The 25,014-nt window shown below is 43.5% G+C and overlaps 1 protein-coding gene and 2 long non-coding RNA genes across 6 annotated transcripts in view; 1 reads left to right on the top strand and 2 right to left on the bottom strand.

Annotated features, from left to right (window-relative positions):
• LOC118350130 (uncharacterized) overlaps positions 1-6,194 on the bottom strand; it is a 42,764-nt gene extending 36,570 nt beyond the window's left edge. Inside the window, exons 1-2 of the long non-coding RNA XR_007413745.1 lie at positions 6,014-6,194; positions 1,005-1,150 (exon numbers count right to left, since the gene is read on the bottom strand). This is a non-coding gene — a long non-coding RNA (uncharacterized LOC118350130). The remainder of the gene's footprint in view (positions 1-1,004; positions 1,151-6,013) is intronic.
• EP300 (E1A binding protein p300) overlaps positions 6,180-25,014 on the top strand; it is an 89,762-nt gene continuing 70,927 nt past the window's right edge. Inside the window, exon 1 of one of the 3 annotated variants that reach the window (XM_035696521.2) lies at positions 6,180-6,306. Coding sequence is in view for 2 of the 3 variants with exons in the window: in XM_035696520.2 (XP_035552413.1) it covers positions 15,881-15,974 (94 nt within the window). In the remaining variant the exon portion in view is untranslated. Of the gene's footprint in view, positions 6,307-15,213; positions 15,975-25,014 lie in introns of those variants that run through there. The other 2 variants (XM_035696520.2, XM_025458798.3) reach the window with 2 other exon arrangements.
• LOC112667255 (uncharacterized) lies at positions 12,447-14,113 on the bottom strand. Of its 2 annotated transcripts, XR_003141117.3 has the most exons (3): positions 13,706-14,113; positions 13,188-13,314; positions 12,447-12,885 (listed from the first exon to the last, which is right to left on the bottom strand). It is a non-coding gene; the product is annotated as an uncharacterized LOC112667255 (long non-coding RNA). The 2 variants fall into 2 exon arrangements; XR_004803402.2 differs by lacking the exon at positions 13,706-14,113 and having other exon boundaries at positions 13,188-13,699.

Genomic DNA, 25,014 nt, shown 5'->3' with positions numbered 1-25,014 from the left:
TTTTTTATGATAGTCACACAGAGAGAGAGAGAGAGAGGCAGAGACACAGGCAGAGGGAGAAGCAGGCTCCATGCACCGGGAGCCCGACGTGGGATTCGATCCCGGGTCTCCAGGATCGCACCCTGGGCCAAAGGCAGGCGCCAAACCGCTGCGCCACACAGGGAACAGGGATCTTTCTAAAGGGCAAATCTGATCATATGATTTCTCTGCATATCCCTGATGTCTCATCACTATTTTCAGGATAGAATTCAAACTCCTTGGTTAAGAACCCAACTTTTCAGGATCTTATCCAGATCTCCAGCCTTATCTATCTTCCTTCCCCATGCATCCACCCATTGCCCAGTCTCACTAACCCCTTTGCAGTTACGGAAGTCATGATGTTAAGGTAGCAGTATTTTCACCCACCCTGCTGGCTCTGCCTGCAATGCTCTGCCTGTTACTCATGGAGAGGACATTTAGTTGTTCATCGAGACTTACCTCCAGCCACATCTTCTACTGAGGAACCTCTTGCACAAGGTGGATTTGTCTCCCTTCCCTTCTCTGTGTTCCCACAGTGTCCTGTGTTCCCCTACTCTTCTCATAAGGCTCACTAATTTCACTCTTTCCTGGCCCTGAAGTTCCACAAGGTCAAGGACAGGTTCTGGTTTGTCTCTGTGTTCTCTAGGCTTGGTGGTACCTCACACAAAGTGTCTGGCGATGCTTGGAAGATAACTAAAGGAAAGAATGAATGCACGTGTTGGATTTTCTGCTACTTATGTCTTCAAGATTCTTCTGCCACCAGCATTCTCCAGTCAGTCTTTCACACTGCTGCCAGACTTATCTTCCTAGAAATAAGATTTAATCATGTGACTTCCCCGCTAAACAAAAACCTCTACTGGCTCCTTTGTCATGGTCTAGTTTCATCCACTCCTTTGCTCTCGGGCACTATTTGTATGCTGATGATGCCCAAATTCCAGTCCAGAACTTTCTCTGCTTCTAGATATAAAACTGCCTATTTTGCTTACCTACTCCGGTGTCTTGCAGGGACCTTAAGCTAGAAGAGTCAGATGCCCATTTTCGTCCTTGAACCTTCTTCCTCTCTTGTGTTTTCTCTCAATACATACCATCATTCACCACTGAGTTGCCCAAACCTGGAAGCTGGGAGTCACCTCTAAGAGACAAGTTAAGAGGAGTACCTGAGTGGCTTAGTCAGTTAAGCATCCAACTCTTGGTTTTAGCTCAGGTCATGATCTCAGGGTCATGAGATTGAGCCCCCAGTGGGGCTCCACACTCAGTTGGGAGTCTGCTTGGGATTCTTTCCCTCTCCTGCTGCTCCTCTCCCTGCTTGCTCTCTCTTTCTCAAAAATACATAAAATAAATCTTAAAAAAAGAAAGATAGGTTAAAAGCATGAATGTGGCGGCCAAGTAAATGGCTTCAACTGCTGGTTCTGCCACATAATACCTATGTGTCCTCAACCAAGTTCCTGCACCTTCTCAGACATTAAATCTGTAGACTCTCATCATAGCAGTACCTACCTCCCCAGGTCACTGAATGATAGAATCACACCAAATGCTGGGCAGGTATAACCACATAGTAAATACTTACCAAATATTAGTCTTTACTATTATAACGATCCTCTCCCTCCTTCACCCATCATCCAAGTACTAAGTTTGTAGATCCTACATTCTCAATATCTCTTGAATCTGTCCCATCCTCTCTGTCCTCACTGCCACCTCCTAATCCAGCTTCTGGTCCTCTATTGTCTAATGACTACAGAAGCTTCCTAACCTGTCTTCTTGACTCCATTCTTGCCCTCTTTAAATCCTTTCTCCATATTTCTCATGTGGCTTTTTCTGAAAACCGACTCAGCTCTGTCAACTTCCGGCCGAGCTGAACTTCTTTCAGTTCCTCAAATGGACAGAACTCTACTCTCCCTCCACAAATGCTGTTTCCTCTGCTGGAGCCTCTGCTCTCTGCCAGCCACCTCCACTGGCTGGCTCCCTCTTCTTTCTGCTCCCCACGCAAACATCAGCCTGCCTGCTTACCTCTAAAACTCTGATGGATGTCCCTGCTGGGCATCACTTTCCTCCAAAGTGCCTCCAATGTCCCCTATGCCAGCACTCATCACATGTCACCGCAGTGATGGTTTCAGTGATTGTTTTCAGTGAGCATCTCTCTTCACTGGGCTAGGAGCTCCATAGAGCAAGGTCTCTATTTTGTTCACCACCATATTTCTAAGAATTAGCACAGGTATGCCCCATAATAGGAGCTCAATACATTTTTAAATTGTTTAATTTACTTTTAATAGGTAATATATGCAACTAGTAGAAAATCCAAAAGGTACAAAGGAACATCTGGAAAAAAAGTCTCCCTCCACCCTGATTCCCCAATCACTATATCTATTTTCTTGAGGCTCCTTCCAGTATATTCTATGCAAATACAAGGATATATGCATACTCACGATGGGTGTGGTATCATACTATACATAGTATTCAACACCTGCCTATTATCTCACTTAACAATATATCTTGGAAGATCCTCCTTTCCAGCCTATATAAAACTTAAAAAAAAAATCTGCATTAGTGTACGCTTGTAAATTTGTATCGTAAATTACTCAAGCAGTCTTCAGCCACTGGGTATTTAATTTGTTTTCAATCTTTTGCTATTATTTTTTTTTAATTTTTTTTTAAATTTTTATTTATTTATGATAGTCACACACACAAAGAGAGAGAGAGAGAGAGAGAGAGAGAGAGGCAGAGACACAGGCAGAGGGAGATGCAGGCTCCATGCACTGGGAGCCCGACGTGGGATTCGATCCCAGGTCTCCAGGATCACGCCCTGGGCCAAAGGCAGGCGCTAAACCGCTGCGCCACCCAGGGATCCCTTTTTTTAAATTTTTATTTATGATAGTCACACAGAGAGAGCGAGAGAGGCAGAGACACAGGCAGAGGGAGAAGCAGGCTCCATGCACCGGGAGCCCGACGTGGGATTCGATCCCAGGTCTCCAGGATCACGCCCTGGGCCAACAGCAGGCGCTAAACTGCTGCGCCACCCAGGGATCCCTCTTTTGCTATTATAAATAAAAATGTTACCTTGATTATCCTTGAACATGAGCCCTGCTTCCCCCCTTCCTCTGCCCCTTCTCTTAGCTCTTGCTCTCTGTGTCTCAAATAAATAAACAAAATCATAAAAATAAATAAGTAGATAAATAAATAAAATTAAGGAATATGATGATATCAAATGTCAATGAAGTGGGATGATATGGGATGATAGGAACTCTCATGCACTGCTGGCAGGAGTGTAAATTGGTAAACTGCTCAGAAAAACTGAAGTTATGCATGCCCTATATCCCAGAAATTCCAGTCCTAGGACCTATACTCCTTGAGAGAGCCTTGCCCATGTGCACCAGTTCAGAGCAGAACCGTTCCTAATAGAACAAAAATGCAAAGGCTTAAAGTGTCCATTCATAGGGCAGACCGGGTGGCTCAGCGGTTTAGTGCTGCCTTCAGCCCGGAGCATGATCTTGGGGACCTGGGATCCAGTCCCACGTCAGACTCCCTGCATGGAGCCTGCTTGTGTCTCTGCCTCTCTCTCTCTTTCTGTGTGTCTCTCATGAATAAATAAATAAAATCTTTTTAAAAAATGTCCATTCATAGTAAAACAGAAAAATAAAAATTGTGATTTTTTAGTACAGTGGAAAAGCCTACAGCAATAGAATGAACAAATCACAACTTCATGCATCAACATGGCTGGGATGCATAACAATGTTGAGCTAAATAGGTACATCACAAAAGGAGTATGATTTGCTTTATATAAAGGTCAAAAAATGGGTAAAATTATTCTACAATGTCTGATGATGTGTACATACGAGGGAACACTATATTAAAAAGGCAAGTGACTGAAATCAGTGTAGTGGTTATGCTTCTGAGAAGCAACGGATATGTGATAGGAGAGGCCACGCAGCCATGGGCGGAGCTGCTAAATACTGGCTATATTTCATTTCATGGCCTGCATGATGATTACGCAAGTGTTAGCTCTGTCTTTAAACTGTATATGTTTCACACACTCCTCTGTATATATGATGTATATTACAATTTAGAGAACAGTTGCTTTTTTATTTAATTTTTTTAGTAGGCTCCATGCCCTCTGGAATAAAATCTTTTAAAATTTTTAAAAATTTATTTTATTTATTTACTGTAAGTAATCTCTACACCCAACATTGGACTCAAACTCACCACCCCAAGATCAAGAGTTGCATTCTCCACTGATTGAGCCAGCCAGGCATTAAACCATGTTAGTATATTACCTACTTAAAAATACATTTGCATTTTTGAAAAATTAGTCCTGTTTCTTTTCTTTTTTTTTTTTTAAAGATTTTATTTATTTATTCATGAGGGAGAGAGAGAGAGAGGCAGAGATACAGGCAGAGGGAGAAGCAGGCTCCATGCAGGGAGCCCGACGTGGGACTCAATCCGGGGTCTCCAAGATCACGCCCTGGGCTGAAGTTGGCGCTAAACCGCTGAGCCACCCAGGCTGCCCGGTAGTCCTGTTTCTATCATTTTCCTATTGCTACATAACAAGTCACCACAAAAAATTTTTTTTAATATTTTATTTATTTATTCATGACAGACACAGAGATAGGGAGGCAGTGACACAGGCAGAGGGAGAAGCAGGCTCCCTGCAGGGAGCCTGATGTGGGACTTGATCCTGGGACTCCAGGATCACACCCTGGGCTGAAGGCAGACTCCAACCGTTGAGCCACCAGGCGTCCCACTAGTCATCACAACTTTAGTGGCTTAAACAATACAGACATTTATTATGTCACAGTTTATACAGGTCAGCAGTCCAGGCATTGCTTAGCTGGGTCCTCAGCTCAGATTTTCCCAGGGCTGCAATCAAAGTGTTGACTGGGCTGCATTTCATCTGGAGGCTTGAATGGGGAAGAATCTACTTCCAAGCTCATTCAGACAGTTGGCACAGTTCATTTCCTTGTAGTGGTATGACTGGCCCCAGCTTTGTTGCTGCTGGCTATTGGCCTCTTATACTTCCTAGAGGCCAGTCACAGTTTCTTACCACTTGGCTTCCTCAACATGACTGCTTACTCCATCTAGCCAGCAAGTGAATCTCTTGATTTGATTCCCTAATTGGCTAAGTCTTGACGCAGTCTTATACAACACTTGATCTGGAAGTGATATCCTATCATCTTTACCACTTCTGTTGATCAGAAGCAAGTCATATAATCTGTCTGCACATAAAGAGAGGGGATTACAACTAGAGGCATAAACATCAGGAAGTGGGAATTTGGGGGAGTCTCCTTAGGGTTTGTCAGCCATAACGGTTTATTGTTTTGTGAGTTTTTTTGCCCAATTTCTTTTCTATTTTTTTTCCTTATCTACATGCAAGAGTTCTGTGGATTTTTAAAAAAGATTTTATTTATTTATTTGACAGAGAGAGAGAGAGAGTCCAAGGAGGCAGAGCAGCAGGCAGAGGGAGAAGCAGGCTCCCCACTGAGCAGAGACCCCAAAGTGGGACTCGATCCCAGGACCTCAGCATCATGACCCAAGCCAAAAGCAGATGCTTGACCAACTGAGCCACCCAGGTACCCCAAGAGCTATGTGGATTAAATAAATTAACCCTTTATTTGCCAAAGTGCCAATTCTTTTTTTTTTAAGATTTTATTTATTTATTTGACAGAGAGAGAGCAAGCGAGAGCACAAGCAGGAAGAGTGGCAGAGGGAGAGGGAGAAGCAGACTCCCCTTTGAGCAAGGAGCCTGTTGTGGGAGCTCAATCCCAGAACCCTGAGATCATGACCTGAGCTGAAGGCAGACACTTAACCAACTGAGCCATCCAGGTGCTCCTCTTTTTAAAATTTTATTTATTGATTTATTTTAAGTAATCTCCACACCCAATGTAGGGCTTGAACTCACAATCCTGAAATTGATTCTGACTTTGATTTATGCCAAGATGAATCATAGAAGTGCAAAGAATAAACCTGCAATGAGGCTGCACGGAGGACAAGGCAGATATTTCACCTGTGTGTCAGGGAGATGCATCTGAAGTCCTATGGAAGAAGATGTTTTTCAGGTTGGCAATCTGTGGAACACTGGGTTTGCTGCTTTGTATGCCTCTATGACCTCATAACTCCAGAACGTCTCTTGTCATTAGTTGATGCCACACATTTAGCTCCCCAATAAGCCACATCACCAGATCACCAGTACCCACAGTCCAGGATCTGGGCTTTATGGTGTTTGCTGTATCACCTCCTGGGCACTCTCCCCTTACCTATGCCTGGACTGCAGGCCAAAAAGTTGTTTAATTATTTCAGGTAAGGCTTATTGTTTTTGTTTGTTAGTTGATTTGGTTTGTTTTGTTTTACCAGGATAGCCACTCTGAATCATTCAAGACTCAGTTCCTAGGCTATTGCCTAGAGGGACATCTAAACTTTCAGGCCAAGGTAGTTGTACCAACATCTTTGTGTGAATTGTAATTGTGAGCATTTAATTGATCTCTGTATTTATATTTGTCTCTTTCAGTCAATAGCAAGTTCCTCCAGGGTAAAGACTGAGTCTGAGTTCCCTATAGACCTGTATATCCATCTGTCCATCGGAGATGTCCATATGGGTGTCCCACAAGCACATCACCATGTCCAAAGCTGAACCCATGTAAAGCACCCCATCTGAGTGTTCACCTAGCACCCAAGACTCTATCATTGCATCTTGTATATTAGATTATAGTTTCCTGTTTATGAGCATATATCACTAGTTTGCGAGAAGCTGAGGGCAGAAATCATGTGAATTTTATTTATCATTGCATTGCTGGAGCCCAGCGCAGTGCCTCCATACAGGAGCTATTCAATAAATGTTCAATGATCTGAACTGGATCTCTGTATCTTCAGGACCAGGTACCACAGGAGTGCCTAGGAAATTCTCAGGACACGTTTGTTACATTAGATTCTAGGAAAGATGCTTCTCCCAAAGCCCTCTGCCCGCCCTCCTTCCCTGGCAGGCTTAGATTAACTGTAAGAGCCAATAGTTTGTCACATAGCAACAATAGTAAAGAATGAGCTACTGCCGAATAGAGCAGACGCTTGCCTGCCGCAGAGAGCAGAGCAGAGCTATTTTGAGATCATTTAGGTAGAGTCACAGTCTGATAGGCCCACACATTGTGGCGATAGTTACCATCAGCTTAGGGGTACGAGCCATTGAAAACATCTGATTTGCATGTCTGTCTTTTTTGCCATCCTTTGAAGAACCCTTTTAGAATACAAAGGACCAAATTTTAGGTCATGGTTTTCTTATTTTGAAGTCAATCAGACTTTTATTTATAATACTGCTAACATATTTTAATATTCCACCGAATTACTATACATTCTAATTTATAGATCAAATGACCACAAATTCCAAATAAAAAGCAGGTCTCAGTCCAAACTTCCCAGTATGGCACACATGGCCCTTTGTGGACTGTCTGGGCCACTTTTTCAGCACCCTCTCCTGCCTGGGTCCTCTCATTAGCATATGCTCCAGCCTTGGTGAGCAACACCCAGGCACAGTGGTAGGTGTTTCACTCATGAATTATCCATCCTCCTTTGCCTTGAGAGAGCCTCCATCGCTCTGTCTGGTGACTATCACTATGGGCTTCTCTCCAACTAGATGGCATGCCCAGAGGACAGGAATAGTGTTTTTCCATCTTGGAATCCACAGTCCCCAGCAAAGTGCTGGGCACAGAGAGGATTTTTGGGAAAGGCTGGTTCAGGGTATAAAGATTGCAAGTTCTTGCTTGTTAGCACTTAGGCTCTCTAATCCACTTCAGTCCTTATGGTGGGAAACCATACCTAACAACATGGAAAGTTACAAGTTCTGTGGCTGCTTTTGTGGCTTTGGCACTCTGTGTTCTAATTTTATAGAAAAGATTTTGGGATGGGGCACCTGGGTAACTCAGTTGGTTAAGTGTCTGACATCTTTTTTTTTTAAAGATTTATATATATATATATATATATATATATATATATATATATATATATTTAAGATTTATATATTCATGAGAGACAGAGAGAGGCAGAGACATACGCAGAGGGAGAAGCAGGTTCCCTGCTAGAAGCCCGATGCGGGACTCCATCCTGGGACCCTGGGATCATGCCCCAGACCACAGGCAGACACTCAACCGCTGAACCACCCAGGCATCATAAGTGTCTGACATCATGATCTCAGCTCAGGTCTTGATCCCCGGGTAATGAGTTCAAGTCCCATGTTGGGCTCCATGGTAGGCCAACCTAAAAAAAAATTTTTGTGAATATTTCTGTTTGATTATGTATTTATCTACAGAACTACCTTCCTTCCTTCCTTCCTTCCTTCCTTCCTTCCTTCCTTCCTTCCTTCCTTCCTTCCTTCCTTCCTTCCCTCCCTCTTTGCTTCCTTCCTTCCACAGACACTCATTGGCTATGAATTCTGCAGTGGTTTGTGTATTAGTTATCAGAGGCATGAGAAAGTAGGAGACCTGCTTCATGCCCTGAGGGTTCGTTGGTAACAGGCTTGAATATGCTGTTGGAAAACCTGAGTTCAAGCCTTTCCTTTGTCCTAGTTGGGGTCTCATGAAGGACATTTTACTTGCTTTAGAGCCTGGACTTCCCAGATCTTTAATAAATATAAACACTTGTTCTCCTGTTATAAGGAATCTGGCTCAAGATATTCAAGATTCCAGAAGAAAGGAAGATTGCCTGGCACCTGATGGACAGACAGTTAAGATAGACTGTCCTTTTCAGGGCCAGATAGACTGTGTCCTTGTTGCTACAGTAGAATAAAAGGAAAGGGCAAGGAAATCCACCCACTCAGACCAGATTGACAAATCTATTTGTTTGCTCAAGAAGTTTTTTTTTTTTTTTTAAAGATTTTATTTATTTATTCTTGAGAAACAGATCGAGAGAGAGAGAGAGAGAGGCAGAGACACAGGCAGAGGGAGAAGCAGGCTCCATGAAGGGAGCCCGATGCGGGACTCGATCCCAGGACTCCAGGATCATGCCCTGGGCTGAAGGCAGGCGCTAAACCACTGAGCCACCCGGGCTGCCCTGCTCAAGAAGTTTGAGTTGAGTTCCTACCATGCATCAGGTCCTGAGTTAGGAGCCAGGAGAGAGAGAGAGAGATGGACAACACGGTCATCTTGCTGTCACCAGAAAAGGCCAACAAGGACTATAACACAGTGCAAAATGCAAGTGAGTCAAAAGTATAGGATGACAGTGGAGAAGTCTGCAAACAGGATTCAGGGGGATCAGGAAGGCCTTTACAGGAAAAGGGGTGTGTAGAGACCCGAAAGGTGATTGAAAATTAGCTGGTTAAAAGGGGGTGGTGGTGGTGAGTGTTTCAGACAGAAGGAATATGTGTGAATGTTCCAAGGATAGAGAAAGCACCTCACAAGGAGTATAGAAATGATTCCACTTTGCTGCAAGGAGGGAATTTGGAAGAAAGGAGACAGGTAGACAAGGGCCATTTCTGGGACACGAAACTGTATCCTAACATCAAAGAGGAATAATTTAAGGCTTTAAAAAAAATGCTTTTGGGATCCCTGGGTGGCGCAGCAGTTTGGCGCCTGCCTTTGGCCCAGGGTGCAATCCCGGAGACCTGGGATCGAATCCCACGTCGGGTTCCCGGTGCATGGAGCCTGCTTCTCCCTCTGCCTGTGTCTCTGCCTCTCTCTCTCTCTCTCTCTCTCTCTGTGACTATCATAAATAAATAAAAATTAAAAAAAAATAAATAAAAATAAAAAAAATGCTTTTTATCCTGACTTCATTAGCCACAAAAATTTATAATGTAGAATGAAAGCTCCCCATAACACTTCTCTTACTCCAACACCCATTGACAGTTTGGGACATACATATTTTCTCAGCTTCCATTATTATTAATTACATTTATAAAAATAGAGCCATTCTATACCTGCTGTTCTCTAATTTTCTTTTTGTCTCTAGCAATATATGGAGAACTTTTTATGGTAGTACATATCTATCTACCTTTTTTTTTTAAGATTTTATTTATTTGACATAAAGAGAGACAGCATAAGCAAGAGGAGTGGCAGGCAGAGGGAGAGGGAGAAGCAGGCTCCCTGCTGAGCAGCCCAACTCCCCTATACAGGACTCAATCCCAGGACCCTGGGATCATGACCTGAGCTGAAAGCAGACGCTTAACCCACTGAACCACCCAGGCGCCCCTACCTACTCACTTTTATTTTTATTTATTTTTTTTTAATTTTTATTTATTTATGATAGTCACACACAGAGAGAGAGAGAGAGAGAGGCAGAGACATAGGTAGAGGGAGAAGCAGGCTCCATGCACCAGGAGCCCGACTTGGGATTTGATCCCAGGTCTCCAGGATCACACCCTGGGCTAAAGGCAGGCGCCAAACCGCTGTGCCACCCAGGGATCCTCTACCTACTCACTTTTAAATAACTGTTTCATTGCTTATTGTTTTTTTGTGTGTGTGATAAAAAATACATAAAATTTACCATTTTAACCATTTAAAATTTTTTTGTATAAATTGTGGTCAAAAATACATAACACAAATTTTACCATCTTAACTTTTTTTTTAAAGATTTTATTTATGAGAGAGAGAGAGAGAGAGAGAGAGGCAGAGACACAAGCAGAGGGAGAGGGAGAGAAGCAGGCTCCATGGCAGGGAGCCCAACACGGGAGTCCATCCCGGGTCTCCAGGATCACACCCTGGGCTGAAGGCAGGCGCTAAACCGCTGGGCCACCGGGGCTGCCCCCATCTTAACTTTTTTTTAAAAAATGATTTATTTGAGAGAGAGAGCTGCGCTTGAAGCCTGACGCCAAATTTGATGTCATAGCGTCGAGCTCATGACCTGGGCCAAAATGAAGTCAGACACTTGACTGAGCCCCCCAGGCTCCCCACATCTTAACCATTTTTTTTTCATCTTAACCATTTTTAAATGCAGTTTAATGGCATTGTGTACATTCACACAGCTATGCAACCATCACCACCATCCAGCTCCAGAATTTTTTAATCTCACCAAACTGAAACACTCTACCCATTAAAGAATATCTTACCATTCTTCTCAGCCCCTAGCAATCACCATTCTTTCTGTCTCTGTGAATTTGAATACTTTTGTAAACTTATTTAAGTGGAATCATATCCATAGTTGGTTTTTTTGTTGTTTTTAACATTCACAACTTAGAGGTGAGCTGCTGGTTTGTTTACCTTTGGGATGGAGGGGGGAACTATTATAATGCTGCAGGAAACAGCAGCTATCCTTCCTCCTATCCTTTTCTGTGCACTTGCATATCCTAGAGATACCAGGATTTTCAAATTCTTTTTTTTTTTTAAAGATTTTATTTATTTATTCATGAGAGACACAGAGAGAGAGGCAGAGACACAGGCAGAGGGAGAAGCAGGCTCCATGCAGGGAGCCCGATGTGGGACTCAATCCCGGGTCCCCAGGATCACGCCCTGGGCCAGAGGCAGACGCTCAACGCTCAACCGTTGAGCCACCCAGGCGTCCCGGATTTTCAAATTCTATAAGCATTTGGTATGAACCTAAACATTTATTATATGCTCTATTCCCACTAACAGTGTATGTAAATACCAATTCTCCATATCCTTGCCAATACTGGCTACTAAAATTTTTTTCAACAACAGATTTTATTAAATGTACGATATAAATTAAAATGCGTACTTGCAAACACTGACAACATTTTTAGAAGGGTATTTAAATCGATAATTCCTTGGAATGGATATATAGCCACTCCCACCACCCAGTCCCATTTGTATTTGTGGGAGGAACCCAACTTCATGAGCCATTCTTCCCTTGATGACAAGTACTTAGGACAAACTTTGTTGGGCCCAGAATAGCCCTTCTTGATTTAATTTTTTAAAAAGATTGTTCATCTCATAATCACGAGAGAGAGAAAGAGAGAGAGAGAGACATGGGCAGGAGGAGAAGCAGGGAACCTGATGTGGGACTCCCTCCCATGACCCTGGGATCCTGACCTGAGCTGAAGGTAGACACTCAATCACTGAGCCACCCAGGCGTCCCCTTAATTTAATTTTAGAATGAATGACTAGAAACAGCTAAGGTGTACTGAGTGCTTACTATGTGTCAAACACTGTGGTAAGCACTGTTCATAAATTATCTATCATGTTTAATCTTCACAATAAAGTGGGTCTAATCAAGAAATCCATTTTACAGATAAGGAGCCTGCCCAAATCACACGGCTGAGCCGGAATTTAAACCCAGTCCCGGTGACCTTCAGTGCCTGAGTTCTACTTGTAGTTTCTGCTCTCTCTTCTGCGTCTCCCCCTACCACCCCTCTCCCACCTCCCAGCTAGTGACCGACAGACAATTCCTTCTTCATGAACACTCTTAATCTACACATAGCACTGCATAGTTGGTTAAATCTCCATTTCATTAGGTTATATATAATCCAGGCTGATGATTCAATTCTGCTTTTTTGAAACTACCTGGTCTCATCCCTTTGCATCTGAGTGACTGTTATTTTTCAAGATGCCTTCAATGTGCCTGCCTTCTGGGTCTGGGGTCAAGACCCCAAGGTGCAAATCCTGGGAAGGAGCAGGAGGCATCAGAACTCTCAGTTTACAGTGGAGCCTTCCCTTCTGGGCAGGTCCATGGCTCCTGATTCTCCTTTTTGCAGAAGTTTCTCAGGAGAGGGTCCTCAGATCTTCTTGGACAGGCTTCCTATACCTAGACCTAAGGCACTTTTGGCCAGGCATGCCAGTTATGTTTGAATGCTGCTCACATGCAAGTTGGATCCTCTGCAAAAGGAGGCAAATCTTTTTCCAAAGGTCAGAAACTCTTCAAAAAGTTGGGTGAGCAATCTCTCAGAAGGAAACCATCAGCCAAGCTTTCAGGTGTTGTCCACATTTCTTTCCTCTGTCCTCTTTACTGCAAATGTGGTGAATAAACTATTAGAAATAACTGAATCATTCCTGAAGGCCCATTTTGACCTTAGTCCTACATGCTGAACCCATCCAAAACAACTTTAAGAAGGTACTTTCTTACTTTTTAAAAAGATTTTATTTATTTATGAGAGAGAGACAGACAGGGAGACAGGGAGAAGCCGGCTCCATGCAGGGGGTCCGGACAATGGGACTCGATCCCGGGACTCCAGGATGAGGCCCCAGGCTGAAGGCGGCGCTAAACCACTGAGCCACCCGGGATGCCCTTAAAGTACTTTTTCAACTTACCTACTTTTTCTACTGCAGTTGGGGTGAATTAGGCCTGAACATCACAGGACAGAACTCTTCCTTGCTGGTAACCTGAGCGGCTCCATTATTCTCTTCACTCTTAGCTTCGTATTCTCCTCACCATTCACTTTGAAGAGCAAACAACCACATCACCAAAGTAAACTCAACAATAAGTAAACACCAGCTAAGGAGCATGAGATTTGAAATATATGAAAAAGTTTTTAACTATCTCCATAGATACTGGTTTGGGGGTTTCCTTGGGGGACACTAACAACCTTGCCACCTCCCCAAGTAGCAATCCACTCAAGGCCAAGCACAGCAGAATCCCGTAACGTGTAGGAATGCGAAAGTGTGCTGCGAGGCCCTCCTCTGCAAAGCTGTGTTTTGCACACACTTCATTTATATTCAAGAATTTTCTTCTGTAGCTACATTTTTGCTTTTTTGTCCATGCTTAGATTATCTTCAGCACATTACGGTTTTTGTCCTTCCCCGCATGTACATTATCCTTAAGGCACTACCTCAACGGGGTCTTTTATTGAGCCAGCCTCCTGGGGGAGGGTGAGAAGAAGAACCATAAAATGTCCTCAGGTCTCAGATGTATTCAGAAAAATAATTCAAGTCTGCTTTGGTGAGAGAGCGACCTGGTGGGGGCAAGTGGACACGTGGTGGGCCAGAGCCGGGTTTAGGTCTAGTCCTAAAGCTCTTCCCACCACTGTGATTGTTTCCTGTTTATCAAAATAATACATGCTTATTATTGTAAAACAAATTTTAAGATTCGCAGAAAAGGGAAACAACTTAAAATCCGTGTGATTTTTGGACGTGAACTGTCTGTCCCCTCCTAGGAAAGAGACGGAGGAGAGAGGACGCGCTGGGTCTCTGGCCCGAGAAACACTGGCCGACGACGGGGCACCCCCCCCCCCCCCCCCGCCCGGTTGATTGAACCCGGGTTCGGAGCACCGGCCGCCCGATGGCCCGGGACGCGGGGCCATCCCCACGGCGCTCGCCTTCGGCCCCCTGCGCCGTGAGCCGGCGCCTTCCCCAGCGCAGCTCCGGGCCCCGTCACCCCCGATTCCCACCGGTCCCCCACGCAGAGACCCAGCCCAGGGACCTTCCCCCGCAAGTGTCCACCGACCGAAAATAGATCCCGAGCCTGCCCCCGAGCCCGCCCGCCTCGCCAAGTCCTCCCCTTTAAAGGGAGCCACCGGGTGACGCCGGGGGAGTTTGCGGAAGCGCCAACCGCGTTGGGGCCTTGGGCGGATCCCGTGATTGGAACCGGCCCCGCCCCCGGGTCCTCTTCCCCCATTGTGTGAGCGGCTCGGGCCCAGGCCCCGCCCCCTCGCCGCCTCCCTCCGGAGGCCCAACCCCTCCCCTTTTTTTCACCCCCCCTTGGCTCATTTCCGGCCGCCGCTGCTACCGCTAGCCTGTAAGGAGGATTCGGCAGAGGGAAGAAACAACAGCCGCCATCTTGTTTGTGTGCTAGGCTGGGGGGGAGAGAGGGCGAGAGGGAGCGGGCGAGAGTGGGCAAGCGGGACGCCGGGCTGAGTGCGAACTGCTGGAGCCGGAGTGCGGAGGCGAGCCGGGCCGGAGAGAGGCGGCAGGGGCCGAGACAGTGGCAGGGGGCCCGGGGCGCACGGGCTGAGGCGACCCCAGCCCCCTCCCGTCCGCACACACCCCCACCGCGGCCCGGCAGCCGGGCCGGCGTCGACGCCTAGGGGGGACCATTACATAACCCCGCGCCCCGCGGCGCCTTCGCCCGCCGCCGAGGGCGGCCCCGAGCGGAGCCCCGGGGGGCGGGCGCTCCCGGCACCTGGCCGCCGGGGGTGGGGGCCGCAGCGGCGGCCGTAGTTATTTCCGTGCGGCGGGAGAGGAGGACGAAGGAGGCGAGCGCGGCGCGAGGAGAGGCCGCCTGCGCCGCCCGCCGGAGCGGGCCCTCCTCGGTGGGCTTGGCGTCGGCGCGGACGGGCGGGCGGGCGGGCGGCGCTGCTCGGCTCGGCCCGGCCCCCTCGGCCCTCCGGACCTGCGAGCTCCGCGCCCGGCGTCCTCGCCGCGCCTCCGCCGCCCGCCGCGCGATGTGAGGCGGCGGCGCCAGCCTGGCTCTCGGCTCGGGCGAGCTCTCTTCGGCCATTAGGGGCCGGTGCGGCGGCGGCGCGGAGCGCGGCGGCAGGAGGAGGGCTCGGAGGGTGGGGGCGCAGGTCCGGGAGGGGGCACCGGGAGGAGGTGAGTGTCTCTCGTCGCCTCCTCCTCTCCCCCCTTTTCGCCCCCGCCTCCTTGTGGCGATGAGAAGGAGGAGGACAGCGCCGAGGAGGAAGAGGCTGATGGCGGCGGCGGAGCTCCGAGAGACCTCGGCTGGGCAGGGGCCGGCCGCGGCGGGCCGGGGACTGCGCCTCTAGAGCCGCGAGTTCTCGGGAATTCGCCGCAGCGGACGCGCTCGGCGGGTTTGTGCTCCTGTGCCCTCCTCCGGGCCTGGGCGCAGGCCCGGCCCCTCGCACTTGCCCCTACCTTTTCTATCGAGTCCGCATCCCTCTTCGGCCACCGCGACCCAGCGAAGAGAAAAAGGAACTTCCCCCACCCCCCTCGGGGGCCGGCGGAGCCCCCCAAGCCCACCCCAGGCAGCGGGGCGGGGAGCCCTGGCCGGAGAAGAGATTTCCCGAGGATTCTCGTTTTCCTCGCCTGTATCTCCGAAAGAATTAAAAATGGCCGAGAATGTGGTGGAACCGGGGCCGCCTTCAGCCAAGCGGCCTAAACTCTCATCTCCGGCCCTCTCGGCGTCGGCCAGCGACGGCACAGGTTAGTCCCGGGAGCCCTGGCCTTCCACATCCCCCCTTGATCTTTTTTTTGCTTGGTGCACCGTTCTTCTTCCATTTTTTTTCTTCCCTTTTTTTTTTCCCCCCTCCTCTCTTGTTAGTTTTCTGCTTCTTGATTAATTTTAAAGGTGTTTGAATGAGCTGGTCGAAGACGTCCAGTAGCCCAACCATTTTCTTTTGCTTCCTAATACATTCGTTGCAACACTATGTCATATCGATGTGTTCTGGAATTAGAGCTCTTGAGTGGTGCTATGGAAATAGCCTTTATTGTTGCTCCCATGCAGTTTAATTTTTGAAATGCCAGTGCATTTGTGTGTAAGGGCTTTTTATGCAATTTTACTTTGAATTTTTTTTTGTTGTTGAGAAATGAGGAATTGCGAATCCTTTCTCCTCTATTGCACTTACTCTGTTTTCTCTACTTTCCACTCTTCCTTTTCAGGGTTTTCTCTCTCTTTTTTTTTTTTTTTTGCACAAGATTTTCCTTTGAGCATGAAAATGTAAAAAAAAAAAATCATGATTTTATTTGTATGTATGTGTGATCCACGACTTCAGGTTTGACCTTAGGTTTAACGTCAAAGCCAAAATTTGGTTCGAATTATTTTACCTACCATTCCTAGCTTCCCCCCCTCCCGTTTTTTGTTTTTTTTTTTTTATTTGCCTTAAGAATCAATATGGAGCGCAGTTCATTTTACATCTCCCATTTCTTTGGTGTGAGACCAAAATGTCTGAAACTCGGGTTTTAGGTTGAGAGAGAGCAGAGGTATTTTCTTTGCAGTTTGTAGTCACTTTCTCTTGGGGTGTGCGTGTGTGTGTGTGTGTAGATAACCGATGGTGTGGAGTTATGTACTTGGAAATCAAAATTAGGAGTGGTTAGGGTCCCAATCATGAACTGCATACATTAGTTGAACCGTATAAAAGTTTAAAATGTGCATTAGGTTCTGTATTTGAGTGTTTTTCTCTTTGTGCTTTAAACATATTTGGAGGTCCATAGTTCAGCGTAAAAAAGCTCTACCATTCTTAACTTCACTCAGTTGTGGACCAGCCCTTTTTGTCCAGGGAAATTCAGGGAGACTTTTCTCCATCATCCCCTTCTTATAATTAGTTTGGTGCTCTCCTGATGGCCCCCGACCTTCTCTTTTGCTGTCGTCGTTGTTTGAGGTGTCAGGATAATGAAGAGGAAGAATGGCTGGCCATCTGACAGTCCACAAGATATTCCCCCTCTACTACGGAGCATCTCTTTAACTCAACGTCATCTCTCCATCTGCCAGTGAGAGTGTATAATGGAGTTAAATGTATCCTCTGAGTTTGTAGAGAACTTCTAAAGCATGTTTCTAAGTAGGCTGCATTTCGGAGGGTGAAAATGTAAGGATATGGCAAATGCGTTGGATGCTTTGCTTTTTTAAGAAAAATGTGTCATGAGTTTAAGATAACCTGCAAAGATTGAGGATTTTTGCAGTTTTGTGCCTTTCTACTTCAGAATTGTAAAATTGGCAGTGCAAGAACTTTGATCTATCCTTATTCCTTGAACTTTCTTTGGTCTTTACAGATTTTTTTTTTCTCTTACGTGCCTTTCTTCCTCAGAACTATTAATGCATATCGAGTATCATATTCTTTTGCACTTAAAGTACTCAGAGCGGTTTTCAGATCACCTTTAAACATATTTCTGCCTGCAGGTTTTTGTGTTGTTTCTCTAATTTTTGTGAAATGTGGTAATGGATTTTACATTTTAGTTCACCGGAGACTTGAGATGCTGTAGAGAAAACTTCTTTAATGTGTTTCATTTTGAATACTCCTGATTTGAGTAGCTTATTCTTGGAGTGTACTGCAAGGCCTAAAAGCAAGACTGGGCTCTGTTCAGACACCTCTCTTCAGGTGCTCTCCTGCCTTCTCCATATTTGATCTGTGTACTTGGCAACTTTAACTCGTTTTAGTAATGTCTCACCTGTCTAGAACACAAAAACTATTTTGCTACTTGAAATATCTTTGGATAATTATAAGAGTCCTAAATGTATCAAGTGGGTTTTTAGAGTAAAATATCCTCAATATTGAGATGAGCTCAATTTTAATACTAAAAGTTTATCTTAGTATTAGTTACCTTTCTCTAAATTTTGTGATGAGAGCTGATCTCCCTGCCCCCATTAAGATTATACTCCAGGAATTCTTTGGTGTCCAATTTTTAAACCTACTCAGTCTGTTTTTTTGCGGGGAGAATAGAAGGAGGTAGTTGTAAAGAAAATACTGTCCCATTGTGAACTTAATTCAAGTTTGGTGATCTGACTTTCTTTTTTCGTAGCCAGCAGTGTATAGTATAAGTTTGCAGGGAACTTTTAACAGAGACACTTCACACTTCACTTTTTAAAACTTAAAGTTTTCAAACATGTAACTTTCTACATTTTGACTTTTGAGTTATTAACCTGGGTATTTTATAAAACAGTGTAAGTTTTAGGTAATTGATTATGAATTTTATCTAGAACTGGGTCAAAATGATCCCAACATTCTAAATATCAAAAACTTTTTTTTTTTTTTTTTTAATGATTAGGGCTTGCGATTTTAGTAGTGTAAGTGTACCTACCAAGAGTATTTGCATATGCCAGTTTTATAGAAAAGGAAACTGGAAGCCAACTGGGTTGACATAGTAAAGTGTTAACAAAACAAATTAGTGTTTAAATTCCAACTTCTGAATTTTTAAGGTTAGCCACTGATGCAGAATAAAAATGACTTCTCATTAGATAGTCAAAGATTCTTCTAAAACATTTCCAGATTGACTCAAATAACTTGAATTAAGTTCAAGTTTTATGTGTTGGAATGGGGAGGAAGAGGCTTATTTTTTAGCTTTCACATCTTTATGTTCCTGTTTGAATATTTGTACTTGTTCCACTGAAAATCTTATTTAACTTGGTATTTGATAAAGTCAAATGACTTTATGTTCTTCAACCAAAAGAAGTTATAAAAGCCATTTGCAAAAATATTTTGGTAAAATTATTGATCAGGAAAGTTAGCAGGTAAGTCCTGAAAATATTTCTTGATCCTATTTCTAAAAATCTGAGTGATGGGCTTGATGAGGAGAATAGAGGATATGTTGCTTTCATTGTTCACTGGAAATGTTCTGTCACTGGTTTTTAAACACTTGATGCTGTGTACACTGAGAACAGGCTCTGGAAAGATGGGTGACAGCATTAGGTTTGGCATACTAAGTAAAGATCTTTCTGGTCTCGCTATCAGTTTTGTAGTCCTACTATGTACTAGTGTCAGAATTGGCTTAGATTTTATGCTTCTTTTTCATTTCAGAGGTACAGGGCAGGTAGGATATAAAATATATCCTTTTGACCACTAGATTAATATACATAATTGAAAAGTGGCAAGGATTTTTTTTTTATGTCAGTTATACTTTCTCAAAACACTATTGTGGATTAATGGTTTATTATCCTAACCAGAATGAATGAGTTTGGTGGAGGCCATTTCTTTTCAGCTTTGTTTTTTTTTTTTAAGATTTTATTTATTTATTTATGAGAGACAGAGAGGCAGAGACACAGGCAGAGGGAGAAGCAGGCTCCATGCAGGGAGCCCAACGTGGGACTCCATCCAGGTCTCCAGGATCACGCCCTGGGCTGAAGGCAGGCACCAAACTGCTGAGCCACCCGGCCACCCGGGCTGCCCTCTTTTTCAGCTCTTAAACCTGTGATACTGTGTTTTAATTTTATTTTTAAGGCATGTATGTTTACATTAGAATTCTGCTTCTGGAGTTTTTCAGTTACGGCTCCTTGGTCCAGTGAGGTATTGCTGACCTCAGTGTTATGTTGCAAAACATTTTATTAAGTGCCTTGAACACTGGCAATTGCTTATTCTCGAGGCTTTGTGAGTTCATTTATAGGGCTTCAAGAAGGTTATCTGTGGTTGATAGTTAAAGTGGCTTTTTTTTTTTAAGCAACTTGTTACGTTGTAAATCTTTTTTTTTTTTTTTTTTTAAGTTTTATTTATTCATGAGAGACACAGAGAGGCAGAGACACAGGCAGTGGGAGAAGCAGGCTCCATGCAGGGAGCCCTACATGGGACTCTATCCCGGGTCTCCAGGATCATGCCCTGGGCGGAAGGCGGCACTAAACCACTGAGCCACCCAGGCTGCCCAAGTTGTAAATCTTGTACATATTACATACAATATGGGTGCCTTTTTCCAGCAGAAATTCGTCTGTCACAGACGTAAGAAATGCATTGGCATGTCCAGTGAATGTATAATGGAGAGAGAGGAAACGGTTTCTGCTTTTGGTTGCCTTTTGGCATTATTTTCTGTTTTACTTTGCTTTTCCACCTTCTCCTTAGTCTATTCTATAAAAAGCGAGATAAATTGAAACAAGAAGTTGAAAATAAGTGCCTAGTGGAGTTTGTAGGGACATTAAGTGGTAAATAGGAAAGGGGAAAAAAAAAGGAGTAGGAAGAATGTTGCAGATACAAGTGGGAGTGTAAAATACCTCTTCCTGGTGTATTTACAGAAACAGTTTTAGGAGCCGTTCTGCCAATTCATGACACCCAACAATTAATAGAAAAATAAGACATGCCTGTTTTGTGTGTATTTTATCGTCTTAGGGTTTCTTCTTTGAGAATTTCTGAAGTTGAATTTTTTAGTTTGGCAAACAGGAGAGAGATTAATAGGCAAGTTAAAACTTAAATTATACCAGGTATAAAAATGTTTAACATTGAATTTTGCAGATAAGTTTTTTCATGTGAGGGATGTTAGTTTTCTGAAATTTTTTATTGCTCAGTTCTCACAGGTTTAAGAGAATGAATATTAAGGTATTAAGCTTCTTCTGAACAGTTTAGATATCCTTTGTTTTTAGATACAGATGTTATTTTATAAATGTGTCAAAAGGCAATTAGGAGTAATACAGTTGAGAGAGAAAGGAAAACTAAAACTCCGGAAAAAAAGTGAGCGGTTAGAAAAAGGGTTTTTGGAGAGACTACTTTAGAGTTCAATCCCAGTTGTGCCTTTATTAACTATGTATCTTGGACCAATTAACCTCTTTTTCTCAGCTTCCTTACCTGTAGTACCCACCTTCCAGGACTGTGGTGAGGAATAAATGAAAAGTCTTTTTATCAAATGCTTAGGAGAGTGCGTGCTGCAGTGTAGCATGCACTCATTGTGTTGACGGTTTTTAACCTTACTGAGTAAATATATAGCAACACAAGCCAGTGGTAGATTTTTTAATGGATTTACAGATAGACTGGATAAAGAGAAAGCCCAGTTCATGAAATTCAGAGAGTAGTTGTCTTAGAAGTAAAGCTTATGGTGCAGTTAGCCAATAAATCTACTCAAAGATTAAGTTTCTGAAGAGTGTAAGAATGTGGTAGCAGAGATTAAAATAAAAGTAGAAGTACTATATGTACTGTCATATAGGGTGTCTTGTATATGAAAGTAATTAAAATGGAAATCAAGTGTTTAAAGCATAATGAGAAATCAGCAGATTGTTCTTACTGGAAATGCTCAAGTTAAGAATGGCTTTTTACTAAAGAACTGTGTGAGCACTATTTTTTTTCTATTTTCTGTTTGCTTATCTGGGTCTTAAAAGACGACTTTCTTAAAAAGGAAGAGGCAGAAGAAAAGGAGCAGTGCAGTGGTTTTCAAAAAATTTTCTTTATTTTATTAAAAAAATTTTTTTATTTAAAAAAAAATTTTTTTAACCATACCCAATGAAAACAACATTTTACGTGGAGAACTAGACACCCTGCCTCAGCCAGTGGACAAACTACTTACCCTTACTACCTGTAATATACGGATTTTTTTTTTTAAGATTTTATTTATTTATTAGAGAGAGAGGCAGAGACCCAGGCAGAGGGAGAAGCAGGCTCCATGCAGGGAGCCCAATGTGGGACTCCATCCCAGGTCTCCAGGATCAGGCCCTGGGCTGCAGGCAGCACTAAACCACTGAGCCACCTGGGCTGCCCTATACTGATGTTTTCTATTACATTTTCTTTTTTTTTAAGTGCTTGTTTTGACCCACTATTGATTTCATGACCCATTATTGGCTTGTGACCCACAATTTGAAAAATACTGGCTTAGAAGAGTTGACAAGCTGGCATTCATCTGTACTGGACTAACATTTTCTGTATACTTGGCATTTATCCTCAGTGCAGGGAATACTCTGGTAGTCGAGACGGAGATGGACCCTTCCTTCCCATAGTGTATAGATACAGAGATCAGAGCGACATTTGAGACTGATGTGACCAACATTATTTTGGGGAAGTGCTGTGTATATTGGGAGAAATGAGGACCTGTAACGACTGTTTCTTTCGCAGCTGTCTCTGAGGAATTGGTGTCTGATCTTGAGATCTGAAGGATAGAATATAGGGTTAGTAAGAGTGAGCCCAGGCTGGGGACAAGAGTGTAGCCTGCTAGGGAACCTGTTAATATCCATCTGGATGGGGGGATAGCAAGAGACAGGGCTATAGAAGCAAGAGACAGGGCTATAGAAGTAAGAGCCAGTTATGCTTGGCTTATAATACTTATTGGAATTTAGACTTTCAATTTTAGCTCTTTTAAATGAATGGGGCATAAAATTGTACCTTGATGCTTGCCTAAAGTGTGGAATGCTTTGGAAAGGAATAGGGAACAATATGAAATGGAGACCAGAGAGATGGCTGTTTTAGGATTCCAGCTGTGATGAGGGTGGCCTGAATTAGTAGATGGAAAGCAGTGAAAAGATGTGAGGAAAGTGGGTGATTAATTACACATAGGATATTGTGATAGAGGGACCAAGGATAATTCCCAAGTTTCAAGTTTGGGCAGCTGGATTGGTAAAGTTGCCATTTACTAAGATAGCAAACATAGGAAATGAAGTAATTGTGTATGGATGTGGTGGGGAAGGGTTGTGAAGAGTTAAATTTTGAACATTTTGAAGTGTGATTCTCCTGAGTTGAGTAGTCACTGCTTTCATTGGGTGTATCTTTTCTCACATTTCAGCCAGCAACCATCGACTACTCGCCAAGTTTTATTAGACACTTGAACATGTAAAAATGAATCAAGGTTGCACTTTTTGCTCTCAAAGCATTTAGGATCTATCTGGTGGGGTTGGTATACAGGTCCACACAATTTCCCAATGAGTTATACACTGAAAAATGTTTTAAAAAGTTGTGATAAAGATAGAGAATAGGGATTGTTTCTGACAGGGTGGATTTGGAGAACTAAGGGAAAAACGTCAGAGAGAAAATGTATTTGAACAGAGGTAGGAGAACTTTTAAGATAACTTAGAAGTAGAGAAAGTGGGATCCCTGGGTGGCGCAGCGGTTTGGCGCCTGCCTTTGGCCCAGGGCGCGATCCTGGAGACCCGGGATCGAATCCCACATCAGGCTACCGGTGCATGGAGCCTGCTTCTCCCTCTGCCTTTGTCTCTGGCGCTCTCTGTCTCTCAGTCTTTCATGAATAAATAAATAAATAAAATCTTAAAAAAAAAAAAAAAGAAGTAGAGAAAGTTGGAAGAGTATTTCTGTTTTAGGTGGAACAAATGCAGGTGGTTCTAATATGACTGGAATGCAGACTATGGTAACATGTCTGCAGACAGAAATGTAAGGAGTTTAACATTTACCATCAGGATAAAAATTTTATGAACAGAGAATGACATGGTCAGGGAAAAGGGAAAGAAAGACAAATTTTGGTGACACGGTACAGGATCAGTATCAAGAACACCTAATGGCAGGGAAGACTAGGGGTATGTCATTCATCTTTTGAAGTGCACTTCCATTTGCCTTGGAAGTTTTTGTTAGATTAATTATTGATGTGAGTTGTTATTTTTTTAAGGTCCAAGTTTTGTTTATCAGTTGGCCTAAATGTAGAGGATACAGCAGGTAACTCAGAAACATTCACACACTCCTTTTTCATTACAGATATGCAATCTTTAGGAATTTTTTGTTTGTTTTTTGTAGAGATGGTATGATAGCTCTATCATATAGGATCCCCTATAGGCATTTCATTACCTCAGAACAAAACCCCAGTCAGGCAAACAAATCTTAGCCTCACCGCAAAGCTCCCAAGATGTTACCACTACTCAAAATCAAGAAATGATCAGCAATAGTTTAATTAACATGCCATTTAGGTTTAATATGAACATGTCATTGAGTTGATTTTTTTTTTTTGAGTTGATTTTTGAGGTGGGATTTTAATAAATAATAGTGTCCTCACCTTTAGTTAATTTCATGCCAAGAAGTGTCACTATATTTATAAATTGATGAAGAGCAAAGCAGATAGTATAAAACTTCTAAAAGTGGGCCCGAGGTCACACATTTGGGATCAATTAGAGCACTTTGTCTCTGTTTCAATTTTGAGATCTAACTTAAATGTGTTGGGGTTGAGTCAACTTGAAGTCAGTCACTTGCCAAGGTATAGGTATACCTTTTGATGTCATGGTTGCAGGACAATGTTAACAATGCATATTTTGAAATTTGCATGTACTTCTGCCCTTTGCCTCCATTGGATTTCAAAATTCAACACTTGCTGCTAACATGCATAGCTATGTGATCCTGTATGGCCTAATATTGATAATCATCTTCAGTCCAAATTTGTATATAACTCAAAAGATTGTTTCCACTTGTCTTGAAAAGGATTAGAAATCTTACCTGTTTTTCCAGCATGGGTATTTCATTTAATTTTCTTAGTCTTTCAAAAGTAGTTTGTGCACCTTTCTTTCCCTAATAGGTGGGTTGTATGTGATTAGATTAGTTCTGCTTCATCTACAGAGTATCAAAATACTATTAAAAAAAAAAAAGATTTGTTAGAATGAGCAAAGGGGAAGGGGCAGAGGGAGAGGGAGAAGCAAGCAGACTCCTTGCTGAGCATGGATAAACACATACAAAATCAGTATGTAATAATGAAAGGATGTTTTGACTCAACACTAGTTTCCCATATATTCAATCCAAATTCGATCTATGCAGGGCTTGATCCCAGGATCATGACCTGAGCCAAAGGCAGATGCTTAACTGACTGAGCCACCCAGGCACCCTCAAAATACTGTTTTTTTTTTTTTTAATTTTTTTAAAAA

The sequence above is a fragment of the Canis lupus genome, chromosome 10, assembly GCF_003254725.2.
Source record: "Canis lupus dingo isolate Sandy chromosome 10, ASM325472v2, whole genome shotgun sequence".
Classification (NCBI taxonomy): domain Eukaryota; kingdom Metazoa; phylum Chordata; class Mammalia; order Carnivora; family Canidae; genus Canis; species Canis lupus.
This window is presented reverse-complemented; position numbering and strand designations above follow the sequence as displayed.